The sequence below is a fragment of the Furipterus horrens genome, unplaced genomic scaffold (assembly GCF_987537825.1).
Source record: "Furipterus horrens unplaced genomic scaffold, mFurHor1.1.pri manual_scaffold_11, whole genome shotgun sequence".
Lineage (NCBI taxonomy): Eukaryota > Metazoa > Chordata > Mammalia > Chiroptera > Furipteridae > Furipterus > Furipterus horrens.
In genome coordinates, this window is record NW_028327181.1 from 63,007,143 (window position 1) to 63,030,965 (window position 23,823).

At 51.5% G+C, this 23,823-nt stretch overlaps 1 protein-coding gene across 1 annotated transcript in view; it reads left to right on the top strand.

Annotated features, from left to right (window-relative positions):
* The window catches only part of RAB11FIP4 (RAB11 family interacting protein 4), a 96,573-nt gene that overhangs the window by 23,904 nt on the left and 48,846 nt on the right, over window positions 1–23,823 (top strand). Inside the window, exons 2-3 of the mRNA XM_090291911.1 lie at window positions 7,328–7,415; window positions 8,864–8,952. Of these exons, the coding sequence (XP_090148037.1) occupies window positions 7,328–7,415; window positions 8,864–8,952 (177 nt within the window). The remainder of the gene's footprint in view (window positions 1–7,327; window positions 7,416–8,863; window positions 8,953–23,823) is intronic.

A 23,823-nucleotide genomic window follows, 5' to 3' on the forward strand; every position in this document is an offset into this window, starting at 1 on the left:
GATTTTAGTTTAATTGCATTATGGTCAGACCACATAGTTTGTCTCATTTCAACTCTTTAAAGTTTTGCTTACTGGCCCCAGGATACGATCTGTCTTGGTGAAGCCTTCCTGTGCACACAAGAGACTGTGTGTTCTGCAATTATTGGGTGAGAGTTTATAAATGTCAATTAAGTGAAGTAGTTAATGGTGTTGTTCAGATTTTTTATGTCCTTGTTGATTTTCCATCTGATTAGTTCCGTTGATTGCTGGAGGGAAGTGTGGAAGTCTCCAACTATAATCGTCAATTTGCTGTTTCTCCTTTCAGTCCTATTAGTTTTTGCTTCCTGTGTTTTGAGTTCGGTTGTTAGGCACATGCACGTTTACCATGGTTATGACTTCTTGGTGAGTTGACCCTTTAATGTAACGTTCCTCATAATCCTTGGTGATCTTCTTTGTTCATATTAGTTAATTTCTGTTTTTCTATTGTTCTGTGTTCTGTTTTTTTCTGTCATCTCCATTCTGTCATTGAGTCTATCCACTGAATTTTTATTTCAGTTCTTTTGTATCCTTTTCCTTTCTAAAATTTCCATTCAGTTCTTTTTTATAGCTTTTTTCCTCCAAAGAATTTCTATTTCCATTTGTTTCAAGAGTGCTCATCCTTACTTCAGGGAGCATGGTTATGATAACTGCTTTAAAGTCTTTGTCTACATCTGGCACATCCTGGGCTTGATGTTCATCAATCGCCTTTTCCCTTGGGCCTTGTTGAGCTTTTCCTGTTTCTTTGTATATCAAGGAATTTTGGATTGTGCCCTGGACATTTTGAATATTATATTCTGAGACTCTGGGCTCTGTAAGAGTCCTCTGGAGAATATCAGTGTTTTGTTTGCTTGTCTGTTTGTTTAATCATTAAATCAACCCGTTAGGTTGAAGCCCCTGATTCCGGCCTGCCCTCCGAGCCGTGGTTCCAGTGTGTGTTCAGTTCTCCAAGCCTTCGAAGTGCTCTTTGGATCCACCTCGCACGTGCACACTCTGGCGGCCAGTCTGTTCACCGTCTGCACTGCGGTTCATTTACTAAAGTCTCTGGTCTGCTGTCTGGGGTTAGTGCCATGTCTGCGCAGCTTAGGAGTGAGCCCAGGACTTCAAGCACAACTTGATGGGATCCTATTCTTGAGCTCACTCTTCTCTGTGATTCCCCCTCACCCGCCCCCTGCAGTGCCAGGGGCCACTTTTCCTGGCCCTTTGGTTGGAAGTCTGAGGTTTTTGCCTCCCATACTTTCACATTTCCCATGACTGCCTCATTTGCAGGATGAAGTAGTAAGAGGAAAAAGAGAAATGAATATCAGGAATTTTTCTACACGCTTTGTCCACAGGGACCCCTTTTCCTAGTGTCTCTTTCTATGGAGAAAGATTTTCCTCCCTGAGTTTAGGTGTCTGGCTGCTGTTCCTGCCACCACCACCCGGTTGGGGACTGGGGCTCACCTTCGGGCAGGGCAAGGGGACTGATGAAAAACAAACAAACTGCATTTCTTCCAGACTCTGCCCCAAAAGGGTCCCCTCCCTTGGCCTCATATCAAAAATAGAGAGTTTGTTCTGGAGCTTTTTCCATTTAGTCCTGCTGTGTAGTTGTGGCATCTGGGCTTTCTGAGTCCAGAATGGGAAATATATAAGGAAAAAATAAATCATAACACTTACTACCACCCTGTTCCTCTCCCTTCAAGATTGTTGTTGTTGTTGTTGTTGTTTTTTTATTATTTACTTAAAGTTTTAATTTCCTCCCAATTTTTCTGCTCCTATTTACTTTCCAGGGTCCTCATATAGTTGCTCAGTGTATTCTGTCCACAGTTTTTATCTATAATTAGTGGAAGAGATACATGTAAAATACTGACTCAACCTTTACCTTCTGAACCAGAAGCCTCCCTTGGTTTTTGATCTTGGCATCTAATTTAAAAAGATAAACTGTCTACAAGCCACATTTGGGATGCTAATGGGAAACCTCTACTTTAACAACACATTTGAAATTATACTCTTTCCTTCAAATACAGCAGACCCTTGCTCGAAAAACATAGTTTCATTCAATGGCATTTTGTTAAAACATTGATGAGATGTCATAAGAACTTAACTCTAGTTTATATCAATTAGCCTATGGTTTCATTTACGTCATTTCACTTAAAATATCAAAACCTATTAATGACATTAAGTGAGGACTTTCTGTATGGAAATGATTACACAAAGATTCTCTGTAGAAAACCATGAGAGGTTTTCTAGGTGAAAAGAGACCAGAATACCAATGAATTCTTTTTCTGGTCAGAGCAGACCCAGATTTGTAATTATAATGGTATAAGTAGAAGTAATAATGGGTACTAATTGTTGGTAAAGAACATGAATTCTGGAGCCAGGCTGCCCGTGTTCAGATCCCAACTCTGCCTCTTACTAGCTGTGGGACTTTGAACCTGAAGAACTTAGTTTTTCTGAACCTCAGTTTCTTCACCTGTACAATGGGAATTTAAAAAGTACCTACTTCTGAGGTGGTTGTGAGAATTCAATGAATTCAGTAGTATAGAGTGCTTAGAACAGGCCTGGCACAAAGGAAGAGGTACAAGGCACTTGCTTGACTAATAATATTGTAACAGCTAACATTGATAAAGACACTTCACGTACAGACAGAGCCAGCTTATTGCCCTTGTTCAGATGAGGCAGCTGAGACCTCAGGGAGGCAAATGGCTTGTCTGAGTCCATCTGGCTTGCAGATCTCGAAATCAGGGAGGCGTGGGTGGCTGGATCTGGCTGGTGATCAAGGGAGAGTGGCAGCAATGGAGCGAGGAGCGTCGTCTGGCCTGCGCGAGAAGAGATGTGACCCCGGGGAGTGAGCGAGGAAAGAATCTGCCCGAAGAGAAAGGCAACAGAAATAGAAGGGGAAGCCTGGTAATTAGGTGGCCCAAAACAGGAAAGATCAATGTTTCACTGCCAGTGAAACCACCAGCTTCCCTGGCAGCCGCCCTGCGGCCCAGCTGTGAGTGCCTCCGCGCAGACAGCAGCTGCTCCTGTGGTCCCCGCCGGGCCCAGGGTGCACAGGGCGCCTGGCCTGGGTGCAGAGTGCAGCCTGGGGTGGCCCGTGCACCTGTGGCCCCTGTTCACCCAAAGACCGCCTGCAGGTGGTGATTTGCTGAACTCGCTGTGTGACCTTGAGCAAACCCTACCCTTCCTGGGACTGGCCTCCCTGTCTATAAAATAAAAGGCTGAGCCCTGGCTGGTGTGGCTCAGTGGATTGAATGCCGGCCCGCAAACCAAAAGGTCACCGGCTCAATTCCCTGTCAGGGCACATGCCTGGGCTGAGGGCCAGGTCCCCCGCTGGGAGAGCGCGAGAGGTAGCCAACTGATGCTTCCCTCGCACATGCACACCTCTCTCTGAAAATAAGTAAATCAAATCTTAAAAATAAAATAAGATAAAATGAAGGGCTGGGTGCCCCCACAAAAGGTTACCTCATGTCCAGGAGGGTTAAGGCTCTTGGTGATCAGGGTGAAGGGCTCGGGCCATAGAGGTGCAGCTCCTCCGATTCACAGGGGGCAGGAACTGAAACAGCACTGTGGGACACAGCCTGGTAAGAGCCCCCCTCTGCCGGAGGGCTGCAGAGCGCAGGGCTCCAGGACGAGTTACCCCTGTGGTGACTCTCCAGACGTCTAGCCTGTGCCTGTCTCCTCAGCTGTAACATGGGGACCCCACTAGTAGCTGCCACTGTTAAGACTGTTGTGAGGATTGGATGGGACCAACTACGGCCAGAGCCCAGCACCGCGCCGGGGCCTGTGGCAAGCCCTCCGCAGGCCCAGCAAGGGTTGTTCATACTCCCCTATATAAGCAATGCTGCTGTTTATTTAAAAAGCCATCGAGATTACAGTTATGGTGCTTACTGCTACGATTGGCATTTATTGTTTTAATTCTGCCGTGGTCCTGCCTGTTTTCCAACGGGGCGTTCAGCAACTGACACAGCATGTACGCGCCCACTACACTGTGAGGCGCACTGTGGGCGGCACTTGAGCCAGAGCTCAGGGTGCTCGGGGGACTGGCACTGGCCCTCGGGACCCCGTGGATCTGCTGTCATCAAACACCCTGCACCTCGGGCTGGCTCACGGGGACGAACAGCCTGGCCCTCCCAGTGTCTCCAGTCCCAGTGCATAAGTGGCTCGCGGACTCCAGACCCTCATCCACAGCCTGCTGCCTGGGTGGATGGGAGGCTGGGGCCCCTCATCAGCTCTTCAGCACGTGACCTGCATCAGAGGTAATTACTGCGTAGCCTTGGACCTTGGAGAGGATTGTAGGGATGAGCGCCAGGTGGCTCGGGGGTACCAGCTCATACCTGCATTCATAGACTCCCTACAGTGCTGGTGACGAGAGGAGGCAGGACATAGCTGGGGTAGGGAGTGGGCTCTCCAAAGCCCTGCAGGTGGCTCCCAGCCATTGCTACTCTCAGAAGCCACGTCATTGCCTGGCAGTGTCAGAGGCTGCCCTGGCTGGGGCAGGGAGGGTGCAGCTGCAGTGCTAGGGAGGCTCCTGTTGGACGGGCAGGAGCTGGCAGGAAGCTGCCTTCCTCTTTCACTGGAGTTCCTCCGGCCTTCCCCGAGAGCCCACTACCGACTAGGTTCAGGGGGTCACAACTCACCCCCACACTCACTCTCGAGTGGACAGACAGGGTCAGCGGGAAGAGAGGTAGAGCGCTGAGCCGCCAAGTGCAGGGAGGGAGGAAAGAGGTGTGTGAGGCCTCTCCGTGCTCACTGGTCACCTTCTAAACCCCATAGGCACATGCCCATGACACCAGGCCACCGCAGTGACCTGGGCTTCGGACCCCTGCTGCAGCTGTTACGCTGGAAGTGCCCTGTGTGCACGCAGGACACATGGTCCTTATGAATGGATGAGTCCTTCACAGGGCGTGTGGTGGGGGTGCAGGACAGAGATGACAGCATTAACAAGAACAACAGTGACAGAAACCCCTTTCCTACGTGCTGTGCACTGCAGTTTCCCGAGTGCTTTTATACCCACCCCCTGCCACGCAACCCGAGGAGAGTCTGGAGAGAGCTCACCCTGCCTGGCTGTGCTCTGGGTACTGATGGTGGTTATGGGGGGTGGGAGTGGGGGGGAGTGCCTGACAGCAAGTGTGTGTGTGTCCACGTGACTGTGTGTGGTGCCTGGCACATAGCAGGTGCCCAGTCGTTGCTTGTTGAATGAAGGAGTGAACAAATGCATGAATGAATGCTTCTGTGTGTGCTGTGGAGCGGCTGCCACTAAGTTACAGGCTGATTCGGAAGTGGGCTTCTAGAACAAATATCAAAGCTCAATTTCAGGTGCTGAAAATTATAGGGGGGGAAATGGCTCCAATTAATTAGCAAAGATAGTTCTGATAAAATGTACCATTGCCAAAAATTAGGAAAAAATACCCCAGCTTGCAAGTTGCTCTGATTGAAGACTTGTGACATTTTTATAGAGAACAATTTGGCAACTGTTATCAAATGTTTTAGAAATTTAGATGTTTTGGAGAATCAGTTATATTCATTTATTTATTCAACAAATGCTTATGATGCTTATGCTATGTGCCAGTCATGGTGCAAGCTACTAGGTACACGGTGGTGATTAAAACACACATGATCTTTGTCCTTAAGGAACTGAATTTCTAGAGGGGAAGATATAAGTAAAATTATCACATAAACATAATTACACATTGCAACAAGTGGTTCGAAGGGAAAATATAGCAGTACTATTGGGCTGGCCAGAAAGTTCATTTAGTTTTTTTCTGAGCAATGGCTCTAGTAGTGCTTAGTTGTCTTTAACTTCATTCGAAACACTTTTGTTAGTTTGTATTGTGACAGCTGTCATATCACCGTGCATTTTTTAAGAAGTTTATCAAAATTTGTGATTTTTTGTGCAGCCATTTTAATATTAAAGATGGAAGAAGATACATAACATTTTTGGTGTATTATGCTTTATTTCAAGAAAGGTAAAAATGCAACTGAAACACAAAAAGAAAGATTTGTGCAAGTGTATGGAGAAGGTGCTGTGACTGATCAAACATGTCAAAAGTGGTTTGTGAAGTTTCTTGGTACTACTGACATTTTGGCCAAATAATTCCTTGCTGTGGGGATGTCTTATGCATTGGAAGGTGTTTAGCATCACCCCTGGCCTCTACTAGAAGTCAATAGTGGGAGACAGTCGACATAGTCAAAATATCCAAATCAATCAAGTTATTGGTGAAAATTTTAAATGTTTCTTTTATTTTATCGAAAAAACCATAGGAACTTTTTGGCCAACCTAATACATGAGTGGATAATAGCTGGATGGGCCTAATTAAGTTGAAGTGGTCAGGAAGGTTTGTCTGGGAGGAATACATTTAATAGAAGTACAGATGGAGACTTGAAGGATGAAGAGATGTTGTCAGATGATCAGTGAGGAGGATAAGCATTTGAAATACACAGAGCAGCACGTGCAAAGGCCTTGAGGCAGAAGTGTGGTTTGCCTGTGGAGTCCACTGAAAGCCAGTGTGGCTGGAATGCAGGGAGTGACAGAAAGATTTTATCCTGGGTGTAGTAGACAGTCACTAAAAGATTTTAAGTAGATGACATGATCCAATGGAGGTGCTGAACGGGGAAGTGGGTAGTTAAGTGAGATTTGCATAGTCAGGGAGGGAGGTGCCGGCGGCTAGGGCCGGGTGGGATCCCTGGGCTGATGGCGGAAGGAAGGCAGCGTTGGGACACAGCCCTTGGGTGTGGACTGGATGTGGGTGAGAGGGAGCCATCCAGGGATGCTGACATGATTATTTCTTGCTTGTAGACAAAGGGGAGTTTGACCAAAGGTTTCTCAGACCTACAAAAATATTTTTAAAAGTGGTTAAAACTGTGTTGAACAGATAAGTAGGAAATGGCAGGGTTTTAATTTAGTCCCTTTTCTAGAGTTTCTGCAGTGAGTTCATATTGTTTTTGTATGAAAGAAACCATGAAGTTGAAAAGTCAGAGCATTTGCTGAATTTCATGCGCCAGTGTTTATGGGAAGGACTTGGAGATAAGACACCCCCTCCCCCCCAAACCTGGGAACTGAGTGCCGCTGCCTGGTGGTGTGGCTTTTCCTCACTCGTACTGTCTGTCACTTCAGGAGATTAAAGTGGCACCCCCGCTGTCTGGGGCTGGCGCTGACCCCAGGTTGACAGGCAAGGGGGCTGGGAGGGGACCGCAGGTGGCCCCTTGGCCCAGTTCATGAGTTCTCCCTTCACCACAGCCTCCTGGCCAGACTGCCAGCCTCACCCCTACTCCATGAGCCCTCTGGGGAGTCTGTGGGGGCCTCACACCTGTTACTTCTTTCTTCCTACAGGTGGAGAAACTTGTGAAATATTTGGATCCCAACGACCTGGGCAGAATTAACTTCAAGGACTTTTGCCGGGGAGTGTTCGCAATGAAAGGTGACGTGTTCTGGGGGCGAGGGTCCTAGGGGGTCTCAGGATTCTATTCAGCTGGTTTTAACTCAGATTCTTCCCAATGGGGGTCCCAGGAGCCCAGGATAGTTCCAGAAGTGGTTCTTCCCCTGGCTCCCCATGAGGGCCAAGGGGAAGAGTCTCAGGCTCTGAACCCTGGAGGGGCTGTGGGTGTGTCTGAACCTGTGCTGTGGAGTGCCACGCCAGAGCCAGGCATGACTGGACCGGCCGACCATCATTTCTGCCCTTCCACCGTCTGTCCGCTGTGGGGGAGGACCCCCTCTTTCTCTTCTCTTCTCCTTCTGGATGACCAGATTCCTGAGGAATTTCCCAGGACATGGGACTTCTGGGCAAAGCTGGACAGAGCTGGTCACCCCATCTCCCTCTGTCCCACCTAAGTTTCCTACACCCTCTTTTTCTCTAAACTTCCCCATTTCTTCCTTTCTTCCTTACCCCTCCCATTTAACGGGGCAACATAAAATCCCTCTCTGTATTCCCCAATTTAAGGCCAGTAGTGAGAGTCCCCAGAAATAGGGTCTCAGAATGGGACAACTCTTAAAACGCACACTACTGCCGAGGGAGAGCAGGTAGCTGAAGTGGCCAGCAGGTGGACTCGCTGAGGCCGTCCCCTGGCGGTGAAGAGGAGACAGCTTACTTCTAGAAGTCCGGAGGCCTTCCTGTTATCCATGAAGGAAGCCATATTTCCCTGTCTGTGTGGATAGCATCAGGATGAATCCTTCTCTGTGGATAACCCCGAGTTCTGGGAGGGTGGAAGGAAGCAGGAGTTAGTGCCAGAGAGGTGAGAGGCAAAGGGAAGTGAGCTGAGATGTTGAGGGGACTGCACATAGCAGGCCCCCAATAAAGGATTCTGAGTGTTGTTTGACCCTGTAGATCCACCACTACCTGCACCTGTCATGTGCCCATGCTAGGTACTTGGCAGGTTTGACCTCCTTTGTCTGATATGATTTGGGGACATTTTCTCACGGACCAAGGAAGGAGATCAGCTATGTAAATGAGTCAGCAGGTAGAGCCATCCTGAGGGCGGCCCTCTCTGAGATGTCTGGAGTATACAGGGCTGCAGGGGGCCTCTGCCTCAGGGTAATGTGTGTGTTTGGAGTCCCTGTGAGGGAGTATTGATTTACACCCCTTCCTCCAGGAAGGCCTCCTTGGTTCCTATTGCTCCCAGCTTGCCCTCTGCATTTGGGAGCCTCCTCTCTGTGTATTCCCTGTTGGGGTTAGTGCCAGTGGAGGGTAAGGACCTATCTCAGCTCCCTCCACAGAGCCCTGGACTGTCTTCTCTACAGCCTGGGTGTCCTATCTCTGTCTTTGAATGGCCACCTGGTCTCCTGGAAATTCAGGCTGCCTGCCTTCCTGCCTTCCTGAAGCAATGCTGCCACGCCAGGCTGAGGCTCTGACCCTCCATTGTCTATCTGCAGGGTGCGAGGAGCTGCTGAAGGATGTGCTGTCCATGGAGAGTGTGGGGACCCTGCCCTGCGCCCCGGAGATCCCAGACTGTGCGGAGCAGGTAAGAGCGGGAGACCTCAGGCCCTGCCCCACACAGGAGGGGTAGCGGCACCTCTTGCAGCCCACCTTACCTTTCTGGGTCTTCTTGCCTTGGCTTCACCTTTTTGGTGTCTGAGAGCCCCAGATCCTCCTTTGAGGATCCTTTGGCTTCAAAGTTAAGACATAGGTTTTGAAGCCAGAGCAGTGAAGCCCCTTGGGAGCCACAGCAGAGAATGTAGGGGCTGGGGATCCTCACGGGGAACCTTCACTACCCCTCTGTGATACCAAGGAGAGACAGCTCAGAAGGGGAGTGATAGGCTCATGGTTAACAGCAGGCAGGACAACAGTGTTTTCTTTTCTCCTGTGCCATAACCCCCTGCGCCCACAGGTCCCTATATGTTTTGTTTTTTGGTTTTCTCCAAACAACCACCAGTTAATTCTCTGACAAAACTGGGTGTCCAGCAATTCATTGTGACACTGATGTTCACTAACCAGAGTTAGTACAAACCCAGGGTCAAGAACTCAGTCCCATGAGACTCCCCAACTTGGGGGCAGCCACAAATGGGGCACCCCAGCTACCTGTACCTCCACTGGCCGACTACAATGCAGGATTCCCGTGACCCTCCTCGAGTTCAGTAGTTTACTAGAACAACTCACAGAACTCAGGGAAACATGGTATTTACTGCCAAAAGAGCTCAAAAAGAGTTAGGAGGCTTCGGCTAGAAATAAATGATAAAGATTTTTTTCAAGGGTCTTTAGGGTTTGCGAGTTGGAAATACTACTAGGTGATACCCAGAAGTGTACCGAAGAAGGAAAATAAAGCTGAGAGTTCTTACAGTAAAAATGCATTCTTGAAATGAGTTAGTCCTGCATTCTTGGCCTCTGGCTTGGTACGAGATGGTAATCCTTCAGATGACCAGTGGTCTAGATAAGGGATGTCAGGTGGTCTGGATAAGGGAACATTCTTTCCCTAGTCCTTCAGGGGATAATCAAAGAGTTATCTGGAAGGTCTGATGTGTATCAGGCATTGATGCAGGACTGGAAAGTTCAAAAGCCTACATTCCTAGGCTAGTTCAAACAAGAATAGAATCACTTCCTCGTGCCTTAATCCACTTGATTTTCGTAATTTAGCAGCTTGACTATAGTGATTCCATTTTATTTCTTCACTCTTTTCCTCATTGTCATTGTTGATTTATTATAGAGGACAGAGCCTGGGAACAGATCTGCATGGGGTCAGGCAGGGGGTGTGAGTGGCTTGGCACAGAGGTTCCCCGCCTCCCCAAGGCACACCACCCTCCCAGCAGGGTAGGGTCCTCACCAACCTGGAAGCTCTCCGAACCTTGAATCTCCTTGTACAGGAATCTTCAGCAAAAGACTTGGCCTGTTTCTTAAAGCAATGTTGTTTTTCCAGAATTCAAAATCTGGAGGTTACAGAAAAGCAAAGATCATGTCAGTTGAATTTCAGTCACCCCAGTACTCCCCTCATTTCCTCTCTCTCAGGACTTTGCATGCACAGTTTTTCATTTCTTTAGGTATGATCCCCTCCTGGGTGAACTTCTTTTCTGCCATCTCTGTAGGTCTGGCCTTCACAGGTGTCCAGAGCCCAGCAATGTGGCAACTGATTGCCAGACGCAGTGGGCAGCCTTGCTCAGTGGGCAGTGTGGTTGACCTGGGCTCTGTTCCTTGCCATGGGGCTCCCGGGGACTGGCAGGGAAATGAGGGGCCCAGTTCAAAGGTCAGCCTGCTGGGTGAGTGGGTGCCTGTGGTGATGGATCCTGAAGGCCTGGCGGCCCCAGGGCCCCATGATGTGAACGAATTCCTTTCCTGCCTCAGATTCCTATCATGTTTGGCTCTGGGCTCCATTTGGCTAAAGGCCAGGAGAGGCAAGACCACAGCTCCTCAGGAGTGGGGAGCAGAGGGGGCCAGCCTGGGACAGGTCCTAAATCCCCACTGTGCCCTGCTGTGTCCCAACTGTCCCCTAGGGGTCAGCTTAAGACTGCTGAGAGCCTGGATCACTACTTTGGCTCCCCAGGTGCCACTAGGGGATGAATATGTGGGGCGTTGTTTGGGGGCCATGTGAGGATGACACATGATGGGACCGCAGTAGCATACCCCCGGCCCCTCCTGTCCTCAGGGCAGGACAGGGGGTCTCTGATGTTACTCACCACTGAATGAGGGTTGCAGTTAAAATGGTGAAATGTTTTAGTGTGGGCTCGTGGTAAACAGTTGCAAACCAGTCATCCTGAGGGCACCCGGCCCCATTCAGCCCTGTCCCACGCCCCATGACCCCCACCATTGGGCTACATAGCAGGGCACTCAGTCTGCTCTCCAGACTTGCAGGCCGATGTGAGTCCACCTAAATCAGGTGGCACCTGTGTCGTACCAGTGCTTGAACTTGCCATATGACACCCTCCTGTGTCCCCAGAGCCCGTGGTACCCCGGCACTAAAAGCCCCTTTCAGGGTGTTGGGCAGCTTTTCTGGTGCAGGGGATTTGGGTTTGGTCAGAGTGGATGCTGGGGGTCCCTGGTGTCCATGGATGGGATCCTGAGGCTTAGGTCTCAGGAAACACCCAGGAGTCCCTCCTGAGGCTGGACCTTCCTTTTCACAGCCCCAACCCCCATGGTGTAGGGGTCTCTGCAGGGCGAGGGCACAGGTAGGTATGGAGAGCTCAGCCCAGATTTCATGGGCAAGGGGGCAGAGAGCTGACACCTGACCCCACACATGCTGTATGAGACCCTGGGTCCTTGGTCATTCTCCCACGTGGGTGACCCATAGGGAACCCCATAGAATGAACAGGGCATCAAGGCACCTGCTCCTCCTGGGTAACCACCATCTCAGCAAATGGTGTCACCATCCTTCCAGTTCCCCAAGCCAGAAAGTCATCCTTGCCTCCCCCACATTCAGCTGGCCTCGAGGCCACTGCCCCCACTCACCCCCTCCTCTCTCCCACAGCCACCTACTGGCTCTCGTCATCACCCCAGCCTTTCTCTCTCCAGACCTGTGTTCCACAGTTGCCTCCGGATCTTCCTAAGGAGGTGCTCTGATGGTGTCGCCCCCACCCCCCTTCTGTGGCCCCTCATCATGGATAGGATAAGGTCCATCATCGGCTCCTACCCATTTCTCACGGCCTGTCTCACACCCTGGAACTGGTAACACCCATCTGCTTCTTGTTCCATTGTTTTGTTTTTTTTAATGCTCACCCGAGGACATGCTTATTGATTTTAGAGAGAGGAGAAGGGAGGGAGGGAGGGAGGGAGGGAGAGGGAGAAAAATATCGATTGGTTGCCTCTTGTACATGCCCTGACCTGGGACCGAAGCTGCCACCTAGACATGTGCCCTGAACGGGAATCAAACTTGTGGCCTTCTGGTTTACAGGGCAACGCCCAACCAACTGAGCCACACCAGGCAGGGCTGCTTCTCATTTTTTGAAAAGTCTGTGTTCTCTCTTGCCTCTGAGACTTTGAACAAGTTGTCTTTTTTTCCTGGGGTGTCATCCACCCACTGTTTTTGGGCTAACTTCTGCTCATCATTTAAGACTTACATAGGCACCTCCCCCTCCAGGAAGCCTCCCCTGGTTCCCTCTGCCCCAGCCTGGAGGACAACCTGCGCTGAGCTTCCGTGGGGCCCTGTGCTCTCTATCACTGCCTTAGCCTCACCCTCCAGGATGGCTTCTTGTTCCCTGTGCAGTGACCCCATTTCACCCCAGGATGGCAGGCCTCAAGTTGAGCTCCCTCCTCATCCATGCTCCATAGAGCATTTCTCTAAGTATTTCAGGAGTAGAAATCTAGACGTGGACTTGTACTGAAGGGTATGCAGATTTTATTTTTTTAATATTATTTTAATAGATGTGGCCAGCATTTTCTTCCATAAAGATAGAACCAATTATATCATCCAACAGTATATGAGAGTGTCCATTTCCTCACCCCTTCACCAACCCTGGAAGGTCTTCATCTGCCTCCCAGCTTCTCCCCTCCCTTCTCCTTGCACCGCTCTGATGGAGGGAGACTTATTCTCACTTTCATCTGTGCTGCTGTTCACTAGTGAAGCAGATGCTGCCTAGGTCCCCAGGCCCTTTGACGTTCTTCTGTGAACTGCCTAGTCCTAGTCTTTGCCCATCTTCCACTGAGGTGTTTTTTTGTTTGTTTGTTTTTTAATGCTCACTTGAGGATATTTTTATTGATTTGAAAGAAAGAGAAAGGGAGAGACAGAGAGACAATGATATGAGAAACATCAATTGGTTGTCTCCTGTATGTGCCCCTACTGGGGATTGAACCCGCACCCTTTTGGTGTACAGGACAACGCTCCAGCCAGGTGAGCCACCTGGCCCAGGGCTGTCTCTTTTCTTATTGATTTATAAGGAGAAAAAAAAAAAAAAAAAAAAAAAAAATATATATATATATATATATATATATATCTCTGTTATTCTTTATGCATTTTGCTTGTATTTTACTCTTGGTTTTGGTGTCTTTTACTGCACAGAATTTAAATATTCTGAAGTAATCATTATCAATCTTTTTATGCCATTTAGATTTTACATATTATTTTGTGTCTTCTTTGCCTCAAGGCTGTACACTTACTCTTCTAGATACATTTTTTTCAAGTACTTTTAGACCAAAGGTGTTTATGCTTAATTCTTTAATCCACTGGAGCATACTTTTTGTTCCGGAGAGCATACTAGCTGGCGTTATTGTCTTCCACATGTCACCAAGCTGTTCCAGTTCCTGCGGTGGAACAGTCCTTTCCCCACTCATTTGACATTTTACCCCTTATTTGCACACTAAATGTCCTTAGACATGATTGTCAAACAGTGTCCCAGACTCTGGCCGGTTCACATCAACACGAGCTTTCCTAAGGGAAGAATGCAGAGGCCGGGGGGTGGGGCGGGCATGGGGGGCTCTTATACCCTGAAGATGACCAGTGTCCGGCACGCCTGCTCAGCAAACGCCGGCCCTGGCCTGAGGTTCCTGTCCCTCGAGAACCTGGCTGCCTGGGTGCGCAGGCACCAGGAGGGAGCATTCCTGGTGTCCAGTGACCCGTGGCTGTGCTTTTCCAGAGAGAGGCCCTGCAGGGCCCGCCGGGCCTTGGGCTAGTGGGGCCAGGGGTGCGACCTGTGCCGGGGCCTGAACGGGAATCTCAGTGGGGAGCTCCTCAGCTGCCCCCACGGAGAGAAGGTGCGGGAATGGAGGGGAGGTCACATCGATTTCACAAAGACATAGCAAATTTACTTTTCCTCAAACTTTTGATTTATTTCAACTTCAGGAAGATTGTAGAAGTACAATGAATACCCATGTATCTGGCACCCTAGATTCACTGATTGTTAGCCTTTTGTTAATTTGCGTTTTCTACGTATGTTTGTGTGTGTTTATACATACATTCTTTTTCTTTCTTTCATTTTTTGCTGGCATATTTGAAAGTTAGCTGCAAACATTATGACACTTTATTCTTAAACACTTGACCATTCCTCGGAGCAGGGCTATCCTACTATGTAACCACAATACAGTTACCATTTGTGGGGAATGGAACTTTGACTCAATATATTATCTAACATAAACTCCATATGTAAGTTTTCCATTATTTTTATAGCTTTACTTTTTGATCTCGGACCCAATCCAGGGCCACACGTTACATTTAGTTGTCATGTCTCAGCCTTTTTTTTTTTTTTCACCCTTAATAGCACAAACATTTTTTTATTAACTCAAGCCAGTTGCTCCAGAGAATGCCCCTCAATTTGGCTTTGGTCTTATTGATTGTCCAGCCCTTGGGGTAGTACAATTTAAATCCAAATTAAAATGATGTGGGGGGAGGGGCCCAGGAGGGGAGTTCTGTTTGCTTTTCCACTCCAACACGCATGTAAAGTGCCTGGCCGTGGTTCCCACTCCTCAGACCTCACTTTCCCAGCTGCAGAGCAGCCAGCAGACAGGGTATGAAGGAGATGCAAGATCACCACGGGCAGAAGGGCTTGTCTCTGTGGGGCAGAGTGTCCACTCCTTGGCACCTGTCCCCAGAAGTGGGAGGAGGCAGCAGGCCTCAGTCCTCACTGACTCCGAGAACATGTTGTGGGCTGTGTGGGTGTCTGAGTGATGTATGGTGAACCCTGGCACTTGGGGACAGCATGAGGAGATGGGAGTCCTTGCTCCATAGCTGTGGCCACATCGCCTTCTCAAATCTTTGCACACCTGCCCTCGCAGCCTTCAAATTTCAGCACAAATGTCGCCTCCTCAGAGAAGCCTTCCCTGACCACCTGTCTCAAGGAATCCCTCCATACCCCATCCCTCACACAATCATATCACCCTGCTCATTTCCTTCAGAGTGCACACAATCTTAATCGTCTAGGTGTGTCTTGTCTGTCCCCACAATGCACTGTAAGCTCCGTGGGTCAAGGACTTTGCCCGCCTCTTTCACTGCCACGCGCTCTGCAGCCGGCACAGTGCCTGGCACAGAGACACTGTTTGAACGCATTTGTTGCCCAAGCGGATGGATGAATCTCAGCCGTGGAAAGTCAGCTCTGCCAGGGAGGGATGGGCAGGTTTTCTCCGAACTGGGAGCAGCTGGGGGATCTCCCCCCAAAAGACTATAAGAATCACGCTCTGCCTCAGTGATTCCGGGGCTTAGGAAGGAGCTGGACAGGAGGTGACCAGTGGCTCTGACTGCGCACCTGGGCTCTCAGACTTGAATGAGTGTGAATCCCTGGGAGCTACCAGATGCAGCTCGAACGCAGTAGGTCTAGGGTCAGCCTGAGTCTGCACATCCTGCAGGCTCCCAGGTGGGGACCCTGCTGGGCTTTCAGTGACTGTGGGTCCTGCCCCCCACTTTGCCCACAGATGCCACCTGCCACCAGAAGATGTGGAAAGAGCTGAGGCTCCCGTCGTGGCCTCCTCCTCTTGCCTTCTGCCTGCAAGTGTTGTTTCTAGCAGTGGCTGTCACCTCCCCATGTAGCAAGGCCTGCTAGGCTTCTGTCTCCACATTTCTGTTACTGTGACAGACAGCACAGACTCTCCGCCAGGAACTGTGCTCGGCCGCAAGCTTCTGTCTCTGCTGTTTTCCCTCTGCGCTCCTTTCAGTAAGGCAGACTCCTTGGGGATGTTGTGCCTGGCTCCCCGCTCCTCACCCCGCTGAACTGCCCCCAGTGCAGACGGGACTTCTGACCTGGCTGGGAACTGGCATTGCCATCCAAACCTGGAGGCTGAGGGGTTTCGAAGCTTTGGTTTAGGGAGTAGGTGCATATACGCATGCCTGACGGCCCTAGAGGCAAAGGGTTAATTTGAGCATGGGAAAGGCATGAGCGTTGGGGTCTGAGGGCCTGGGGTTTGAATCCTGACTCTTTCACTGACTAGTGTGGCTGCCTTTTGCAAGTTGCCTAACCTCTCTGAGCCCCCCTTTTCTCCCTTGCTAAATGGGGGTTGTAACTGATATCTTCCTCTCAGGGTTACTGTGAACATGAAAAATGGGAAGCATGGAGAGCACCCAGTACAGTGCCTAGAAAATGCTGGAATCTCCCAGGTCACAGTGCACAGATTGCAAGACACATCAAGGAGATAGAATGAATACCTTTTGCCCCAGAGTTGCTGACAAAGCGCTGATAAGCGACGCCTGGGTCCCAGGCCTCCTACCACACCTGCATTCCATAGCCCACCTGCCGCCCCTGCACAGATAGGACATTCAGCCCCTGGGCCGCTCCCAAGAATTGGGCCCACCCCTGTGTCAGGCCATGCTCCGGAGGAGGGAGGGCCTGAGGACCTAGCATATCTGCCTGGCCCCCGGGAGAATGCCCAAATGTTTTATGAGAGAGAAACAGCTCCCCCAGCCCATCATTGCTGCATTCCTGACGAGGACAGGGGAAGTAGCTGAGAGTATCAGAAGACACCACGTGAAGTCTGATTCTTGAGGTGGCCTCTCTGGTGGGGGGGTGCGGGGGGTCCCAGGCTCGTTGTCAATTCTCCCCAAGCCTCTTTGATTATCAGCACAGCATCCGTGGGCAGGAGGAGCACCGGATAAGTCCCTGCCTCTGGGCCTTGCCTGCCCCACTTTGTACACATTCCCTGTATCCAGCTGGGCAGAGAGGGGGCTCTTTGGACCACAGGGGCTGGGAAGCTGAGCATCTTCTCAACTCTGATGCTGTGACTTTACATCCAGAACCCATTTAAGACATCTACCTTCACGACGCCCAGCCTGCTCTTCTCCCTGTGCTGTGTGACTTGGAACATTCTTGCTGTCCTCAAGGGGACTTTTAATCCAGGCCAAAGGGACCCCTGAGACCTGTGGGAGGGCCGGCGCCCAGGTGCACATACCTGAGGCCAGGAGGCAGGTGCTCCTCAGCCCTGCAGTCACAGGCAGAAACTCAGATGGATACGATATGGGAGAAAGTCGTCCTGAGGACGAACTAACCCGCATTCCTTTAGATTTTCCATTCCTGGTATCGAGTTCCATGTCAGGAAGCGCTGTTCCGGTTTACCTGCTCACAAACCCTCTTCATGGATGTAGCTTTTGTTTTTATTTCGCCTCAGTGTAAGGCAACTGCAAAGTGAATACTTCACCTTTCTTTCTAGCTTGCTTCCTTCCTTTCTTTCCTTCTTTCAATTAATCATGTGGACAGGGGTTGGAGAGAGAAAGAAACATAGACTTGTTGTCCTAGTTACTTATGCATTCATTGGTTGCTTCTTGTATGTGCCCTGACCAGGGATCAAACACACAACCTTGGTTGATGATGCTCTAACCAACTGAGCAACCTGGCCAGGGCACAATATCTCAATTTTTAAAAAGTGCTACCTGCAGTCTTATTTGATTTGTCATCTTGTACACTTTGATCCAATACATTATTTTTAGGATTTCTGGACCAAGAAAAGGTCCTTCTTGGTGAATTTATATCCTTTTCTCATCAGATAAGAAGTGTAGCATATCTACTCCTTTTCAGTCTTGGTAATTAGAAAACAGTGCCAATGATGAATCAATAACTTTTCAGTTTAGTTATTAATCTCCTTTTTCTGTATCGAGTTTATTTTTTATTGTATCATTTTAACTGTGAACGTCTCATTGTAAAAAGTTTCACAGATGTCAACAACAACAACAGAACTGAGTTCAGATAGTAAGGAGGAGCGATTTGAAAGGCTTATTCAGGGAAGGGAAGGAATGGTTATAATGGGAGGAGGGACCCCTGCTGTAGGGAGAAGGCTCCTGTGGAAGGTCTTCAAGCTTCTCGAGGGTTAGGCTAAAGGGGGTTTTTTTACGGGGAAGACTAGACAAGGTTCATTGGTGCAGGGCAGTGGGAGGACAGGGCGGTGTGGTCCCTGGAGGCAATCAGGGACCGCTGTGTGCTGAGGCCAGCCTGTGCTCAGAGGGCTGCTGGGAAGGGGCTGAATGCGGCTCAGGAGTGGTTCACAGACCCGAGAGAAGAGCTGAGTCAAAGTTTAGTGAATAAGCGTTTTGTTTTGGTAGATGGTAGGGACCAGCAGTTCCAGGGAGGAGTGTGCATTTGCAGGGTGGAAAGTGGCAGTTCCTAGGTATCCCTTTGCCTAGACTTCACCCTCCCCAGGGCAGGGGCCAGCCCCCCAAGTCACCCTGCCCTGCCCGGCCCTGGGCCAGAGTGGGTAGGTCGGTCAGTGTTTGTTGACTGGCTAAATGAGGGCCTTCTTAGTGAGGAGCTTACCTTCCTGGGAGGTCTCCCGCCTCCTCCCTGAGGGGACTCAGCTCCCGGCTGTGACCCTCACCCCTCCTTCAGGAACTTCTAGCCCCCTACTTCCCTAAGAGGGTCCCCAGCTCCCAGCCTTCCCCACCACCACCCCTTCTCTGAGGGGTCCTAGCACCTCCCTCTCCTCCCAAGAGGGCATCCAACTCCAGGCAGCAAGGCTGGTTTCTGCTCCCACCCCAGTGTCTTTTTGGGGGGTTGGGACAGGCTGGAGGAGAGGGTGGGAAGGCAGAGGGGGGTTACCCTTCAGTCCCCCAGGGCTGAGGACAGACCAGAGGGAGCATCAGGCTGCAGCCCAGGGGCTGGGAGTGGGCAGGCAGGGACCCCTTTGGCCTGTTTGCCAGCCTGACCTCCCACATGTGACCAGCCACACCCTTCCTGCTGCTTGGACCCTCTCTCAAGTCATCTCTGCCTCTGCGTCTCTGCCTGTGCCCTCTGTCTGCCTGTCCTCTCTGTCTGTCCGTCTGTGTCTATATATCTGTCTCTTTCTGGCTGTCTCTCTTTGTCTATTTCTGACGCCATCTCTGTGCCTGTTGATCCCGTCTTTCTCCCTCTCTTCCCACCCCCTTGTCCTTCTATGGTCCCTCTCCATCCCGTCTCTCTCTGGCCTTCTGATCTCTCCAATCTCAGCAGGAGCCAGACCCAGGGCTGAGCAGGGGGCACACGGAATGCCAGCCGTGCACAGGTGCTTTCCTTGTCAGCTCTCTGACCACTACCCCGCTCCCGTATTGCCTGCATAGATGAACCAGGTGGTACTATTACACCCACTTTAATGATGAGGGAGCTGAGCTCAGACAGCAATTAAGTTGCTTGCCCCAGGTCTCAGGACTACAGTGTGCAGAGCGAGGATTTTAATCTGCACCTGGCGCCAGATACCTCAGATAGCCAGCTCTGGGTCCACTTTTCCTGAGGCTTCTTGGGTTCCCAGGCCTCCCTCCCCTTCCCCCAGCAGCCTGGGAGAAAGGACCAGAGCACTCCTCTGCCCCAAGGGGTTTGCACTGCTTCAAAGACAGCTCATCAGAGCATCTGCCCTGCCCAGAGGACATCTTTTACCCAGAGGAATGAAACTTAAGTATTTCAGGAGCCAGTGAGTCCTGGCCTGGGACCAGGAAGCAGAAGTCCCCTAGCCCATTCCTACTAGCTCTTGTACCCCTGGACGTGGGCAGTGACCTGGACAGAGAGGGTCCTAAAACCAAAGTCTTTGGGTCGGGTAGAGGAGGCAGGTGGCGCAGAGCTGCCCAGTGTGGGTCTGTGCTCCTCAGGACGGAGTCTCTGCAAGGGGGTCTGGGAAATGCATTGCGGAAAGATGAGCCAGCTCCTCGGCTGCAGGACTTCTGGGAGCCTGTGCACCTCCGGGACCCCCGGCCAGGAGATGGAGGCAGTTTGCCCGCCTTCTTTGCTCTTGGAGCCCTTCATGTGCCAGCCTCTTTGTTACAGAAATGCGGAACTGGCCGCTCCTGGGCAGCCCGGGCGTGGTGGGAAACTTGTTTGAGACACAGCTGTCCCTCCTTCCCCAGAGGAAGCAGTGTGGCCCTGTGATAACACTGTGGGGTCTGGTCAACAGCTGTGACCCAAGGGTGCAAAGGATGTGGCTACATCCACAGTCGTGTGTGAGTCTGGTTCCTTATCTACTAGACAGGGTCATTGAGCACCGCAACTTCAAGGGGGCACCGTTCCCACCGTAATCGTAGGAGCGGCACCTCTGGGAGTTGTGCGGGGCATGGCCTGGGCCACCAAGCATGGCCATCCTGTCCCAGCCCCCATCATCATTGTCTGACTTTTGCAACAGCCTCTCTGTTGACTTCCTGTCCAATCAGCCACCGGTGGCATCTCCTGCAGCCCTCCTGTGGGTCGTGTCTCCAGTCCCCCCTCTTCCAAGTCCCTTCTCCCCTCAGCCAGGGGCCAGAGCAGTGCCCTCCAGTCATGCGGAGCCTGGAGTCCGGCCTCGGAGATACTTGGCCTCTGTGGTCTTTGGGGCCAATGTCCTTATTTGTAAAACGAGGATAAAATACCGAGCAGGGTGCAGTTTTCTTTATCACTAGATACTGAGCTTCTGGAGGCCAGAGGCCACCCTTATTCCTCTCTGTCCCTCAGGGTCTGGCACGTACTTGGTTTTGGTGAATGCTTATTAAATATCCACTTTGTCACTTTGACCAGAACCTTTCTGGAGCTTCTCCCACACTTGACTGGTCCTCCCAGGATCTCCCCAGCACGGCCTGCCCTTCCTGCTTCTTGGCCTTCTCCTGTGCTCTCTCTCCTAGAATCCCTGCCTGCTCCATCTGCAGCACTAGTCATTTTGGGGACAGCCCCGCTGCCACCCCAGAGCCTTCCCTGCCTCTCCACCAGCACCAGCCCCTCCCCTGTGGCCCTGACACTTCTGCCTGACCGTGGGAGGGGTCATTTGTGTCCCCATGGGGCTTCTCTGTTGTTCTGTAGGTGAGGCGGGGAGTGGGAGGTTGTCACCTTGCTGCACCCTCTTGGAGTTCCCGGAGCCGGTGCGGTGCCAGGCGCAGAGCACAGCTCAGGACAGGAGGACACAGAGTGGACTGGAAGCTGGTGGCGGTCACAGTGCTCTTCCCCGCTTCCCGTCCCCCGCAGCCGCCTCAGGCAGGGGGTCAGCCTGCTGCTGTTCCCGGCGCAGGCCCGAGCTGGGCTGCGGCAGGCTAGCTGGCTAATGCTGGCATGGGGTCCATTGAAAAATTAGTCTTTGGGTCTGGTGGAGAAGTAAGCACATTAGAGACTTGTGTTCGATATCTTGGCTCACTGGACACTCTGTTGTTTAAAAAGGGGTGGGGGTGGGCATTTAAAATGCTTAACTCAGCCCTGGTCTGCTCCCTTTGAGAGGAGGTGGGTAGCTTCACGTGGGACTGAGAACTTTGCAGTCAGATAGGCTGGGTCTGAATCACGGCTCATCCCCTGCCTAGTGAGACTCTGGCAAGTGGAGTCGCTCCCCACACCTGGTGTCCCATCCGTGCGGCGGGCACATCCTGGAGCCCTGCTCAGGCCCCTGAGGACCCAGGCAGGTGGAGAGGAAGCCCTGGGCATCCACTAGAGGAGTCAGAGATGGATAGGGAGGCAGCTCTAGAAATGTTCGCACCTGGAAACATCACTAGTTTGCTTCTATTTTCTGGCCAAGGACCATTTATTTCTTGGACCTCTTCATTTTCTCTCGCCTTCCATGACTCATGCAGCAGGTGGCTTTCTCTCTGGGACTATTTTTGTCACTGAAGCAAAAAAATTGTTTTAATAATTTCATAGGAGTTTTCACACATGACTAATAAAGAACAATATCACTATAAATCCTGACTCAGTCACGTGCTACCCCCAACCACCCACAGCCCCCTCCCAACACCCCTACAGACTCCCACTGCCCATGGACCCCTACCCAGGGACCCCCTTCATCCATGGACCTCCACCTCCCTTGGGCCCCCACCCACTGTCCCCCATCCCCTACAGCTCTGGCACCAACCTCAAAGCCCCACGGCCCCACCTACCTGATAAATACCTTAAGGCCATTTGTCAGAGAGGACCAGTACCCAGGTGAGGCAGAACGGCCCCTCCCCACACAGAAGCCTGAGCCCCAGCCTGGCCTGTGACTCAGATCACACCTCCATCCCATTCCCCTCTCCATCCTCCCCGCAGACCCTTAGTCACTCCCTGAATTATACAGAAAGGACCACCACAAGGCCACCAGCCCTGCTGTAAGCCAATGGTCTAACCAAAATAAGTGGGTGCAGGACTCCTCTGAGTTCAGTAGGCTCACGACCCTTGGGACGGTCAGAGGGAGATGAGACTCGGCCGGGGGACACTTCTTTCCCCTCAAGAGCACCTGTGGGAACTGCTGTCACTGATGCTCCCGGCCCACCCTGTGCAGAGTGTGGACTGTGACTGTCCCCAGGAAGCTCATTAGAACTGCAGTGCCTGAGGCTGGGCCAGACCCACTGAATCCAAACCTGCATTTTAACAAGACCCGGGTGACTCACTCACATGCTCATTAAAGCCTGAGCCACACTTGCAAGTCCCTGGGTCTCCACCTGGTGGCACATTGGAATCACCCCATGAACTTTAGAAACCCGATGCCTGGGTTGCATGCCCAGATGCAGTTTTAACTGGTCTGCAGTTTGGCCTGGACGTGGAGAGCTTTAAAATCTGCGGAGAGGTTTGCGGATCGCTGCTCAGTCTCATCACTGGCCCGGTAAGGTGGCTGCCGGCCAGCGCGTGGGAGGATGAGTGTAGGTCAGGAGTACCCACCTGGAAACGAGCAGGGAGGCGCAGGGACAATAAGGCGCTGTCCCATGGTCCCACTGGCTGATGGCAAAGCCTGACCCAGGGCTTAGTTTCCTGACACCAACTCCCAGGCTCTTAGAGTCACTCCCCCTACACCACCTTCTTGAAAATTTTCCGTCGTGGACCTACACCCAACTCCGGTCCTCAAACTAAAACCCCGGTGGGTCTCCATCAGCATGCGCCCTCTGCTCTGGCTTTGTTGGCTGCCGGCTCAGGACTCCCACACACTGTCCCCAAAGCCAGTACAGAGTAAAGCACCCAAGCCGGGAGGGTTAACACATTGTAACCACTGAGCTTCAGCCCATTCTGGGATGGACACCGGCGGGGAGGCAGCCCCATAGAGTGGCGAACCAGGCGCTCCTGGCAGCCGGGTCTGAGCTCCAGCCCTGCCGCTTGTCAGCTGTGCAGACTCCCACTGACCTGCAGCCTCTCTGGGCCTCAGCCCTAATCTGTAAACTGGGCCCAACAGCACTCCCCTGCTTCAGGTTGGTGTGAGGACTGAGTGAGATAAAGGTGACGCGGCCCTAAGCAGGGCCTGGCACGCGATGGGCACGAGATCAGCGTCGGGGCTGCCGAGGGCCTTCAGCATCATGGAGCACGGACACAGGAGGCCCGGGGTTCTCAGCGGGCCCAGGTGTCTCAGGCCCCTGCAGCAGGAACACCTGGAACCTGCCTAGCCAAGAGGCAGCCAGCGTGGACCTCTCTCCTCGGCCAGACACACAGGCTCGGGGTGGGCCCGCGTGCGTGTTCCGTGACTGCAAGGAGACCTGCCTGTCACTGTGGGGACGCCCCAGCCTTCCTGGGCAGATCAGGCAGCACAAGCTGGCTGTGCTGGCCTCAGCTGGGGGCACTTTCCCTCCGCGAGGAGGGGTTACTGTCAGGCATAGCAGTTGTTACTGTCATGGCTATTTTATTTTTATTCC